Source organism: Lepidochelys kempii, chromosome 5 (assembly GCF_965140285.1).
Source record: "Lepidochelys kempii isolate rLepKem1 chromosome 5, rLepKem1.hap1, whole genome shotgun sequence".
Classification (NCBI taxonomy): domain Eukaryota; kingdom Metazoa; phylum Chordata; order Testudines; family Cheloniidae; genus Lepidochelys; species Lepidochelys kempii.
Genome location: NC_136384.1, coordinates 9954473 through 9968693, shown reverse-complemented (window position 1 = coordinate 9968693; position 14221 = coordinate 9954473). Strand labels below are relative to the sequence as shown.

General features: G+C 37.4%; 1 protein-coding gene across 6 annotated transcripts in view; it reads right to left on the bottom strand.

The window, feature by feature from the left end:
- Positions 1-14221, bottom strand: part of PIK3C3 (phosphatidylinositol 3-kinase catalytic subunit type 3) — a 137258-nt gene that overhangs the window by 36314 nt on the left and 86723 nt on the right. For 5 of the 6 annotated variants that reach the window (XR_012158836.2, XM_073343431.2, XM_073343433.2 and 2 more), the window contains one exon: positions 4148-4316. The exons of the other annotated variant lie outside the window; for it this stretch is intronic. Coding sequence is in view for 4 of the 5 variants with exons in the window: in XM_073343431.2 (XP_073199532.1) it covers positions 4148-4316 (169 nt within the window). In the remaining variant the exon portion in view is untranslated. The remainder of the gene's footprint in view (positions 1-4147; positions 4317-14221) is intronic. 6 annotated transcript variants of the gene reach the window in all.

The following is a 14221-nucleotide window of genomic DNA, read 5'->3' as shown; positions in this document are numbered from 1 at the left end:
TGCCATCTAAAAATATCATATTTTATTTTTAATATTTATGTACTTTTAAAATTTGTGAAATGTATATTATATGGATTGGACAGTATACCTCATTAATATCCGAAGTTTCAGAGAGCTGCATGAGCCCCAAGACCATTGTTATCTGCATACTAATACCTAAAAAGTATTCTACAAACTCTCACTCTCTTTTATAGGCAGAAGCAAGATTCTTTAACGAACCTCACATTTTCATATTTTAAGTGGTTTTTACAGAAAAAAAATGGTCTTGCCTTCTTTCTACCATAAATATTTAAATAACCCTTCTGAATTAGTTGAAATATAATCTAAAATTTGACACTTTTTTTTTTGTTTCTTCAACTATCCTTAACATGTTTTATTTTTCCGAACCAGATTGTTTATACTTTAAAAGCTACAAGCTTTCTGCTGCTCTGTGCCCTTGCTCAGGCAAACTAGACTGTTTTGCCCTTCTGTCTATTTGGATTTTACTGGCATGCATTTCAACTGCAGCCCTTCCAACTGTTTCTATATTTCCCACTTCTATGCACTTGATTTCAAATACATCATAAAAACACTATAAAAACTCCTTAGACAATTTCAGATTCCTTCAATGTCAGCTTTCCTAAAGACACAGGCTCATGTTATTTCTGCTGTGCTCTTATAAGCATTTCAGATCAAATCAAATTGTTAACATTACATCCTAAACGTACCTCGATTTTAATCGTATTATTTATTACAGGCTTCTTTCCTGACTGGGGTCCAAAACTAGTTGAGCCTTAGGCTCTTCAATAAACCATGCAAGAATGCAGTACTCCATAAGCTAACTTCAAGGCACATGTTCCTAACAATATGGGGATAGGGCTGAAAAATGTGAGAATCTCTATCATTATGCATTTAAAGCCTTTATTTTCTTGGCCTTCAACTCCTACAAAAACCAAGGATGAGTTCACAGAGGGATCACATTGGCCTGAGGTCTGATTTCCCCGAAACCAAAAAGGAATCAGTAACAATTTTAAAAGTCCAGTATCTTAAAAATCACCAGCGTCATTTACAACTTTTGAACTACGTACACTATTTGTTCCTACTCCTGGCAAGCTGAGTCATTAAGTGAACCCCGCACCATTCCGATTACCATCTTATATTTTTTTCTCCATTCTTCTGCCTCACTTGCTATGATTAGCATTCAGCAACACTAGCATTCCAAACAAAATCTTTGAAACTGTTTCCAAGCTTTCAATCTATGAAGCACAAATCATTGGCTCTAAATATAAGAGATAATTTGGCTGCTTAAAAAAAAAAAAAAAAAATCACACCCCCATCACCGTTGAGTTAGAAAGAAATTATAAATTCCAGCCAGGCTGACTCAATTTTAAATTTGGATTTCTCACAACTTATCAGGCCTAATCACACTTATGTGGATCAATGAAAACACTTTCAGGACCAGTACAAGCACTTTACAGGCACTGGTCCTGAATTCATGTTCAGGAGAAAAAAAAGTCTAAATTTATGTCAGACTCTTTACTCAGAAAGCCTCAATCAATTAAAACAAAACAAAAACAAATCAAAACACATTTTCATGAAAGATATTGAGGTTTTCTCAAACACTCATATTGCAGGTCAGTAGATATGTAACCTCGGAATCTCTATTGAGTTTTTCTAAACTATTCTCTTCATCACTGCCAACGAATGCTAACTAGACTTTTTTTCTATATGAGCAGCAAAACTGCTCTCTCTTACATTACTCCTTGCTTCTTGTGGCTGAGTCATGGAGTTTCCATGGTTCACCATTAAGGCCCTGATTCACCAGATACTTAACTATGTGCTTAAGTACCTTGCTGAGTCATGGCCTATGTCCCTGGCTCTGAGTCCCTAGTTTACCATTTCCAATCTACTTTAGAATAATAAATTTATGAAAGGGTGAATACAAATCTAATTGCCCCATAAATAATCTGAAACAAAACACAATTACTACAGACAAACAAGACAAAACAAAACACCTGAAAGGCACTTCTCAGCATGGCCAACAAAATGAAACTGGACATCATAAGCCAAGAGATAAGCCACAGAAATATTAGGAAATTTTGAAAAAAGTAATGGACAGGAATTTTTATTAATATAAATATATTATTGTATTAATAAAATACAATAATATTAATCAATTAATATATTTTATTAATATAACAGTACTATGATGTCTTTTTTTTTCCCCAGCATGTGACGTTTCAGGGACTTTGTTTTTCTTTTGGTGAAGTTTGGTGTGAATGGGGATGAAAATTAGACGTGCAATACAAAATTTGCTTCACTCTTAACAATTGGTTAAAAAGCAAAAAATAGGTTAAATAACCTGATTAATTTATACAACTGTCAGTGTATCAAATAGATTTTTATGCCAACATGCACAATGACAACAGCCTAGTCCTCCATTCTCTAATCCATTAGCCTGCTCTATAAGTACACATTCCTGCTAACCATTATTTTGAGCCGCAGATGCTCAGAATGTGCTATTAAGATTCATATAGTAAAGTCCTTATGCCTTTCACATCAGGAGCTTAAGAACTTCTGTGAACATGACAGATTTACCTAGAACAGTAAGTTAATATTTTGTATTTGTATAATACAAATACTTTCACATTAAACTGTATGTATACCGAAGAAATGAATGATCTTCAAATACAACTACAATCCTAGGGATTTCAACTAATATTTTAAAATGTTAATTTTATATTAAAAATTACTGGATCAATGCACACCATGCTACTAAGTATGTCCTCTGATGCCAATCACTGTGTTACCTAGTTAATTCAATGGATAATCTTGCAGAAATTTAAAAGCTTTTCCCATTGAAATAGTGAACATCAACTTACATCTCTTTAAAGCATCTATGGAAACATAAGAAATGAGTAATTTTGTATAATAACTTCAGTCCTCAAACAATTTTGACTTATACTCTGCTTGCAGAGTACACAGATTAATCCCTTCATGATTATTCTCTGGTGTGATGGTCGTTATCGTGGCTGCTGATTAATAACTTGTCTTTGTTTTCTCATTGTGTTGAATTGCTGCTAATGCATTACAAATGACAGTTTATAAAGGCAGTTACTTTTTTTCTCCTTTCAATAAGACGGAATACGTTTTACATTTCTTCAGCAATTATTTCACATTATCTTGTCTGCCTCCTTTCTAAGATCACCATTGTTCAATATACTTTTTTCCAGGCTTTGGAGTATTTTAAACTAGACAATCCAGATATTAAAGTGTAATTTGTATATCTCCATGGAAGACTTCCTGAATCACTTAGCAAATAGAAAAACTGTTCACCTGCTCACTGTTGTAACAGGACTGGAGGGCAAAGCTGAGCCATTCTGCCACCCAAAGGACAAACAAGGCAACATATTTTAAATGAATTTTGTAGGACATGGTAAAAGGTGCTTAGCAATGGAGAACGAAAGTCTTATTTGTCCCCAAGACAGACAATGGCAATGCAAGCTTCTCCGATCCTGTGCCTGAACTCTGAAAGAGGGCATTCTTGTGGTAAGGGGGTAGTATGGTAGTTTAGTCTCTATGCCTGTTCAAATCTTTTTGAAGATTCTACTATTGCCAACGTTTAATAGTGGATTCTGAGAAGTGAATACTTATTCTCCAGGAACAGGACTAAGATTTCCCAAGTCAACTCACGTAGGCCACTGACAAGCCAACAGAGGATACATGTGTTTGGCTGTGACTAATCTGAATTTGGGGGCAGTAGTCAAGAATTGAAAGGCTCTGTATTTCATCAGTGATAACCTGAGACACCAATTTGCCTAACTAGAAAACATTCCAAGATTTGCTAAGCAACAGAACACCGCATCTCCTGAATACGTTATCAATCATTTACCACCTTGCAGGAGTGTTGCAAACCTAAATTAATGTTTGTAAAGTAATTTGAGCTCTTTGGACAGAAGATACTTTATAATGATAAATGCTACTGAAGGGTAGTCAGTGCCAAAAGCGTGATTAGAACTCAAGAATTCCCATCTCTCAGTCTCTCTTCTTTATAGCACCGTGGACATAAACAGGGGTATATATAAGTTCTCATGGTTTTGGGGGGAGAAAAAGCACCTCCCCCCCACTGTTGATCAAGCAATTGTTAACACAGAAATAGGGTTGCTACCTGCGGAGATGTAGAAAGGCTGTGTAACACTGTTTGCGGAACTCCTGGTACTGCTCACTCTGAGTGCCTCCCATACCTTCCACCATTTCCTTATTCAGCTTCATTGGGGGAGGCAGAGGCTTAGGGTCACGACCCAGAATGTAACCAAAATCGATGTGAAACAGTTTACCTGTATTAGGCAAAAAATGCAAATGTGTAATTTTATTTTTTACTATTACATTTAAAACAGTAAAAAAAGTGTTGATGTTCGCCTTCAAAAATCAATCAGCAGATATTAATTGAACCACACTTCAAAGTTTTAGCCAAGTATCTTCTTTAGTGCCCTTCATTGTAGACATTGTAAGGCATTCAGATTTTGGATTATCTCAATTCCAAATTATGTTTGTCTGAGCTGAAAGCTAGTCTCCAAGATCCATTCAGTTATTGGCATCTTTGCCCATGTTTCCAGTCTGTGAACCACTTGAGGTTGTGTCATATGGACATTTGCTCATGGGTAACTGAATTGAGACAGAACTTATTTTATATAGGCCATTAAACAGATATCAGATGGTAATTTTAAAGAAAACTCTGGGGATTAGTGATAATCTATTGCACAACCGTATATTCACTAAATGAAAATACTCTTAAAGTAGATTTTATACAGCTTTTAGTTCTTCCACGGATTGCTCACTCTCTCTCCGTAAAGAGCATTGTTTTAACTATATAGCTTTGTGATTCCTGGGAGGAAGATAAGCCTCACAATCCACAGTATGAAACAGAAGATTTATATCCCACTTAAAATCACTGACCAACAAAATGGTTTTAAACTATTGTAAAGTAAATTCTCTAACAGGTGGTCCGAATGTGGTTAAACTCCATGTATATAATTAACGCTATTCACTCTGAAAAAGCTCCAAAGTTTAGTGCTACGATTCTAATTTTAAAAGTATATTTCAGAAGCTCAAGAGTCCATTTAGTAATTTACTTTTCTTTGTACTAAAATGCAGTGATTACCTTATCTTGATAATTACCCAAGTAACTTTCCTTCCAAGATTACTAAAGAACTAGGCTGACCAGTTCCAGGTTTGAAAAATATGTATGGCCCATAACCTATAAACATCTTGTGACACAGGGAAATCAGCTTAGATTCAAAACAATAGGTGGTTCACCTGTCTGTGAACTTCAGAGGAATGTGAAGAGGCACTGTAATTTGCAAACCAATCAATGTATAAAGTGCAACTGAATTGTTAAATTTGACTATATCCTGTTGCTTATTTGTTATTATGCATGCCTTATAGTAAATAACCCTAGATCAGAAGAAATATTAATGCTATTGTATCCACTTGTTAGAATAGAACAAAGGAAGATGTCCTCACACATGGCACGTGTTACATAAATTATTTACACTAAGTTTACCTGTGATTGCTGTCTCTATATTTAATTCTCTATTTAATTAACCCTGGAACAATGTGTGTTAGTGTTTAGTTGTGAATTCATTTGTCTAAAGTTGCTCAGCAAGGAGGAACACTGACTTCAAAGTGTACGGCGTTGTGTGCTCAAAAAAGTGAAATCTATGGACACATGCTATGCTAAAAACAGTTGGTAGGCTGTTTTCAACTATAAATATTGGACTTTGGGAATGATCCTGCCATCTCTTGATCTTTTAGGATGTTGTCAGGGAGGTGTCCAGATACAAGACAGAGTTTCCCATATCCACTTTGGGAAAACCCTGAGAGAATTTATGAAAAGACTCAGACTGGCAGATTGCTACATCACTGCTTTCATTTTGAACCTACAAACCCTAATTCACCTGTAATGTATTTTATCTGCTTTAATCTTGCTATAACTCATTAGTTTTTCCTAATTAATAAATCTTTAATTTTAGTTTACTGAAGGATTGGCTACAGCGTGGTCTTTGGTGAGATCTTGAGCATATTGTGGGTAAGTGACTGTCCCTTTGGTGCTGGAAGTAATCTAAAAAGGTGAATTTTGGTTTTAATAACCTTTCATCATTAAGTCCAGTCTGTCTGGGTGGTAAAGTAGGCTCCAGAGAGCCTAAAGGGGACTGTCTGTGGCTCCATGGTAAAACTAATATAGTGATCCAGGAGTACACTTTTGTTACTGGGTAGGTGAAATCTAATGATACAATATGCCATCAGTCTGGGGTGTCTGCCCTGATTTCTGACCGGAGTTTGGCACTCTTAGCTGTGAGCCACTCCAGGCACCGTGACAGACCTTTTCACATCTTTGGCTGTAAGAACAGAGTAAGTCTATACAAAATCAGGGCCCATGCAAATTTAGAATTTTACTCAAACATTTTGTTTGGAATAAAAAATGAAAGCATTGTCCAGTGTCCATTGTCAATGTGGCTGTTTTAACCATTTACCAAGAGATGCAAACTCTCTCATGTGGTACTAAGTATGATTACAACTCTCAACCTCCTCTTGGGAAGCGTGCATTGCCAACGAAGTACCAATAGTTACAGATAGTTAACATTTCAAAAATCATCAGAAAGTTTGTAAACAGCTACAAATGAACAAAAAGAAAAGGAGTACTTGTGGAACCTTAGAGACTAACAAATTTATTTGAGCATAAGCTTTCGTGAGCTACAGCTCACTTCATCGGATGCATTCAGTGGAAAATACAGTGGGGAGATTTATATACATAGAGAACATGAAACAATGGGTGTTACCATACACACTGTAATGAGAGTGATCAGGTAAGGTGAGCTATTACCAGCAAGGGAGCGGGGGGGGGGGGGAACCTTTTTGATAATCAAGGTGGGCCATTTCCAGCAGTTGACAAGAATGTCTGAGGAACAGTGTGTGTGTGTGGTGGGGGAGAATGACAATAAACATGGGGAAATAGTTTTACTTTGTGTAATGACACATCCACTCCCAGTCTCTATTCAAGCTTAAGTTAACTGTATCCAGTTTGCAAATTAATTCCAATTCAGCAGTCTCTCATTGGAGTCTGTTTTTGAAGTTTTTTTGTTGAAGAATTGCAACTTTTAGGTCTATAATCGAGTGACCAAAGAGATTGAAGTGTTCTCCGACTCATTTTTGAATGTTATAATTCTTGACGTCTGATTTGTGTCCATTTATTCTTTTACGCAGAGACTGTCCAGTTTGGCCAATGTACATGGCAGAGGGGCATTGCTGGCACATGATGGCATATATCACATTGGTAGGTGTGCAGGTGAACGAGCCTCTGATAGTGTGGCTGATATGAGGCGGCCCTATGAATAGATATGTGGACACAGCTGGCAATGGGCTTTGTTGCAAGGATAGGTTCCTGGGTTAGTGGTTCTGTTGTGTGGTGTGGTTGCTGGTGAGTATTTGCTTCAGGATCACTCTCGTTACAGTGTGTATGGTAACACCCATTGTTTCATGTTCTCTGTGTATACTATGAATATAAATCTCCCCAATGTATTTTCCACTGAATGCATCCGATGAAGTGAGCTGTAGCTCATGAAAGCTTATGCTCAAATAAATTTGTTAGTCTCTAAGGTACCACAAGTACTCCTTTTCTTTTTGAGAATACACACTAACACGGCTGCTACTCTGAAACCTACAAATGAACAGTTATTCAATAACCTCTCATATATACAGAAGAAATTCTAATTTTCTCAGTCTCTAGGAGGTCTGTTATACTTATCTTATTACTACTTGTTAACTGGCATAAGTCAATCACACATTAGGAAAGGTATTCTTGCAAATTTTTTTTGAAAACCAATCTCCCAATTTTGTACAAGTGATAGATCTACTCAATATTTCGATAGAAAAGCAAATACCTTTTTCATGATTTTTTGTTCAAACTATCTCCGACAACACAGAACTCAAGGGCGCAAACAAGGTTGGAAGGAGTTCAGAAAAGCAACAATGATCAATGGACTAGAGAGACTTGATTTATAAGAAACCAAAGAACAATATATATGAGTGAGTTTGCCTAAATGATGGCTAAAGCAGGATGAAGGGAGACTAGAACCTTTTGAAACAAGCACTGTAGGGAGAGGAGAGGAATCATTTAGGATGGTCGGAGGAGGTCCATATCTTGAAAATTTAAGCTGAATACGAGGAAGGTTTTTGACAGAAGTCTATTAGCCAGTAGAATAGTTTCTCGGTGGAAAAAGTTAAAGTTCCATCATTATAGTAATTTAAACCTAGACAAAAACAGCGAAGAGGATGCACTGTAGGGCATAGAGGGAAAATCTTAAAACCAAGTAACTTCAAGATGGAAGAGACCTGGTATGATTTCATACAGTTTGCACCTCATGCAGTACCTAGCATACACTGAATATACATCTAGAAAGCCTTTTTCAAAATTATGTATGTCCAAGATTTTTTTTAAATAGGTGTCTCAAGTTAAAGCCCCCAGAGCCCATATTTATGAACCTAAAAGTGCCCTATTTTGTCAGCTTCTAGGTGCCAACTTTTAAAAATCAGAACCATTAATATTTTTGAAAAGCCATGCCTCCCTGTCCATTTTACTGACTACTTTATCACTGGATGAACTCCTCATGAGCCTGGACTTCAGTCCAAGATGCATACATTTCAGAATGGTCAGCTTTCAGAGAGGCCACAAAGATGCTTTATTAGCATACAAAGCAATCAGTCATTGGCAAATGCCACAATCATTAGTTTTTGAGCCTGGTGCTCAAAAAGCCTTCTTAACCATTTGAAAGACCCAATAAAGTGAATCACCAGTGAAGTGAATCACTTTTTAAAGTTTTTAACTTTTTAAACTTAGTTTTTTAAAGAAGTAGGCTTTGCTATATATCAAAGTAATAAGGTATGTTTAACTCAGACGTTTGAGAGGTTCTTTTTTTTCCTGTCCATTTATTCAAACCTGTCACCTTGAAGAGTCAAGAGACAACAAGTAGATAAAACAAAAACTCTTGTGACTAAATATGTTTGTATTTAACACTGTAAACGCAGAATAAGAGAGTGCTAATTAATACATTTGTATAGGTAATTAAGATGTTTCTAAAAAATTTAGTTCAAACCAGATTAACATTTTAACAGCTGATGCTGACACAGGTTTATATAAATTAATGATACAAATAATTGACTTTTAATAAACAGTCTGTTTTCAGGACTGAAACATGAAAGATAATGTTTAAACAATTATGATCCTCTGGTGCCTTGCTCAAAAGTTTTAAATTCCCAAATTACACTTCACAGTGCACCAGTGATTAGTCCACAGCTATGACAATAATGCAAAGTGTCAGAGTCCTCTTGAATAAAAATAATTCTGAGCCACAGATGGGCCTAACTCAGCACTCTTACATTGCTGTAACCACTCTGAGGATCAAACAAGTTACACCTGTATAAGGAAATGGACAATTAGGCCTCAAGACACAGCTGAAATATCTGATTCAAAGCCCCTACTAAAGACAGGATATTAACTAGGTGGACACTTTATTTGGTCCACTGTGGTCATTTTTAAGCTTCCTACAAAGGATATTTCTTTTTTGTGTGTGCTCTCCGTGGAATGCAATCTACAGATAAAAAGAAAAGGAGTGCTTGTGGCACCTTAGAGGTTAACAACTGAAACTTTATTTGAGCATAAGCTTTCGTGAGCTACAGCTCACTTCATCGGATGCATTCAGTGGAAAATACAGTGGTGAGATTTATATACACAGAGAACATGAAACAATGGGTGTTACCATACACACTGTAACGAGAGTGATCAGGTAAGGTGAGCTAATACCAGCAGGAGAGCGGGGGGGGGGGGGGGGGGGGGGGGGCTCTCCTGCTGGTATTAGCCTATGAAGTGAGCTGTAGCTCACAAAAACTTATGCTCAAATAAATTTGTTAGTCTCTAAGGTGCCACAAGTACTCCTTTTCTTTTTACTAAATACATTAAGACCTGTCTTAGTGACCATCCAATGTCCAAAAACAAGACACTGTCCAATGGGGGAGAGAGGGAGAAGTCTAACTTTAAAAAGCAGTGACAGTGTCCTAAGTGATTAGTTCTGGGGATAAGGAGTTAGGATTTTTGGGTTCAGTAGTAGATTCTACCACCAGCTTGCTTTGTGACCTTGAAGAAAGCCTCATCACCCAGGTCATCTCAAAGATATTAACACCTATCCAACTTCAACCAGATCAATGGATGCTAGATGCTGGGAAGCTGCAAAGTATTTAAGGGTGGAAAAACCTGTACTTGGAAACTTTGCGAGATACTTTAAAGAAATGGCATAAACTAGATGTGTCTTACTGAAAAGGATCCTTTCAGTATGTTTTGCCTTATATAAACAGTACCACAATTTAGTACATTTCTCATTTTTATTTTACTCTTGATGTGCATATAAAACAAACAGTGGGGAAAGTCTGGGGTAGCATTTAATTAAACTAAAAAAGCTGGAACCTCGCTTCCATTTTAACTTCAAAATCCACTATTTCAGCAAAAGAATCACTGTTCCATTTAATGTTAGCAACACTCACCTGCACTTCCTGCAGCCTTCAGTATATCAACCTACATGGACTTTTCTGCCACTTAGTCTTTCACTCTCACCTCTTTCATCCCTCATTTCTGTAAATTCACTGGGTTGATCCCTCCGATCTGCTCTCTTTCCCACCTTTGGCTCCCATGCCTGCCTCTCTCTCACACAACGAAGTCCATACCACTAACCCAGAGCTCTCAACATCTACTTCCTCAGCACTTGCTTTTTTTGGTGTGATTAAGAGCTCAAAACACACCTAACCCACCACGGGTGCTGCAAATAGCTAGTAACTAAATAATACCTGTAGTGCTGTGAAACACTATAAACAAACTGTGAAACAAAGGTAACATATCCATTTTCCTTAAGCAACAAGGGCTATGCAGAAAATGACACTGATCTAAAAAACTTTATCCATTTGAAAAGGATTTTCCTCCCTCCCCCCGCCTCCCCCCCTCCAATCTAGGTAACATTTTTGTACTAAAATCACAGTAAAATAAAACATTTGCCTTATTTTTCAGAGAGTTTCCACCATTCATACACTGTGACTGCCCTTCAGTTGTGAAGTTCTTACACAGTCCTTTAATTTTTAATATAACTATTTACCCAGACACATTTGTAGGGAAGGATGTAAAAAAGCCATCCAAAAACATCTTAGCTGTTCTTTCCTGTCAATTTAATCAACCAGTTTCCTCCAAAAGTGGTACTCCTCAATACACTACTTGTTTTAAATTGCTCAGATTCAACAGATATTGCAGTGCCTGAAAACAGCCTCAGATAAAAATCCAGCTGAAGTCCACTGGCGAAACCAGCACCCCATTTCAGAAGTTACCATCGTTTTTATGCAACATGACAAAATTTGTAAACACTTATTTGAAAGTTTCCTGGAAGTTAGGTAATTGGGTGGGAAAGAAACCTTTTCAAGAGCTATGTCAGTATTTTTCAGAGCAATCTGTATGAATTAAAGACCGGAAGCCTGATAGAAGCATCAACCCTTCCACTCTACAAATCAGTAGTGAACCAGTGTGGACACTGTAGTAAACATTTATTTTAAAGGCAACTTAAAAACCCTGTATTCTACAGAATACAATTAAACTCCTTTCCTTCTAAATATAGTGTCATTATCATGTGATAAACTGCATTTATTCCGACAGCCACATCACACCTGTGCTCCAGCTACTAATCCAGCTTTTCTGAACTTGTTATAACAGCTCAACTCAGAGAAGCTTTAAATCAGAAGGATTCTCTAATTATTAAGTCATTCACCTGGGACTCCAGAGATCAGAGTTATATTCCTATCTAAGCAAATGGGTACGAGTCCACTCACATCGAGCCCCACCCAATCAAAAAAATATTTGAATTGGTACAGAAGTCAGTCCATGCAGAGCAGCTGGAAATGTAGTTAATCGTGATAACAGAAATATCTTTTCTGATTTCCCAATTTTAGGAGGTAATTTGTTTTCTTTATGGAATATATAAATAAATTTCTTATCTTTAAGGAACAAATTACTTTTTTGGATTAAGGATTTTAAATCCTCAAATAAATACAATCCAAAGCTTTGGCATCCAGATCTGAGTCTGTTCTCCCATCTATAAAAGTAGGTCATTTAATTCCCTGGTTTTCAGCACAGTCCTAACCAAGACTTCATTTTTGTACCTGAATCTATTTGCGGTGTAGCAAGTATTTACATAGTTGAACAACATTAAACTGCACCCACAAATTAGATACTTATATATAGGGCCCTACCAAATTCATGGTCCACTTTGGTCAATTTCACAGTCATAGGATTTTAAAAATATTAAATGTCATGATTTCAGCTCTTTAAATCTGAAATTTTACGGTGTTGTATCTGTAGGGGTCCTGATCCAACTCTGAAGGCAGCAGCGCAGAAGTAAGTGTGGCATGGTATGGTACTGCCACCCTTACTTCTGTTTCAGAGGAACAGCCGTGTTAGTCTGTATTCGCAAAAAGAAAAGGAGTACTTGTGGCACCTTAGAGACTAACCAATTTATTTGAGCATGAGCTTTCGTGAGCTACAGCTCACTTCATCAGATGTTTTTTTTTTTGAAAGATGAGCTTTCGTGAGCTACAGCTCACAACATCTGATGAAGTGAGCTGTAGCTCACGAAAGCTCATGCTCAAATAAATTGGTTAGTCTCTAAGGTGCCACAAGTACTCCTTTCCTTACTTCTGTGCTGCTGCTGGAGGGACACTGCCTTCAGAACTGGGTGCCTGGCCAGCAGCCACTGCTCTCCGGCCACCCAGGTCTGAAGACAGCGCAGAAGTAAGGCTGGCAAAACCATGACTCCCCTACCTTGTAACCCTCCCACAACCCTCTTTTGAGTCAGGACCCCCATTTTGAGAAATGCTGGTCTCCCCCGTGAAATTTGTATAATACAGGGTGAAAGTACACAGAACACCAGATTTCACAGGGGATACCAGATTTCACAGTCCATGACGCGTTTTTCACGGCCGTGCATTTGGTAGGGCCCTACTTATATATGTGAGTGATATCCATTGAGTCCCCTAAATACAGGTAGGTGAAGTGTTGTGGCTGTAGATTGAAGGGGAAAACAACAAACAAAAAAAGAACCCTTCAATTTTAAAACTCTGCCTCCGTATGCTCAAGTATTAATACCTGCACCTTTGCCAGCATTGTCATCCAGTCAGATTCTTGCAACTGAAGTAGGGTTACACCAGATTAGCACTAAAACTGGGAGACCACCAACCAAAACTCAGTGCTGCAGGGAGTGGTCTTTCCTTTAATTACGACTGAATAAATGCTACAAGGAGCTGCAGGAGCTAATATGACACAAAACGCAGGTCCTAGCAATTTATGATCATTAAGATCCAACTGCACTTTTTACAAGAGCAGTGCTCTGGCCAAATTCTATGTCAGGTAATTACACTCCACCTATTTAGAGTCCCCTGCAGTTTCGGATAGATATATTTCACTAGCAGGTGTTTTGTTTCTTATGATATCCATCCTCTATCTACTTCACTGGAGTGTTATGAGGATTAACTACTTAAAGCCTCTTGAGTATTTAGAAGTCCTTGAATGAAAGTTACCACAAAACTGCAAACTAGATTTTAAACACCACTGCCAAAGGGCTTCTTACATTTTAATAAGCTGAAAGTCCCCTCAAACTACTCCAAGTTCATCTTTCCCCATTTTCAGGAAGATAATTTACTGACATTGAATTTAAATTTTGAAGATGGCATTAATTTTGTTTCAAACTACAGCTTCCATAGTAATTTTGAAAGATTGCTATCCAGGATCCTATATTTATTAAGTAGCAAAATTTATACTCTGAAAGGTGGGCCACAGCTAAAAGGGGGAACTTCCTCTCATGAAAATGGGATGGTAGCATTCAATTTCCCCTAGAGTTATGCTGTCACCATGAAAAGGTCTGACCTGCTAAGAGAAAGCAACAGAACCCTTATGGTGGTTGCACCTCTGCTGGAAAATTACAATTCCTAATTCTCCATCATTGCTACCACTGGTAATTCACCACCAATGCCGTTCTGCAAGTCCTAATTTTACTAATTTAGACAAGGCCAGTCTGTGCCTAAGTAGGAAAGTGAAGTAGAAAGGAGAGTGTAAAGTGATGTGCTTATTGTTCAAATTCATTCAGTGTGCAGATGTTAAATC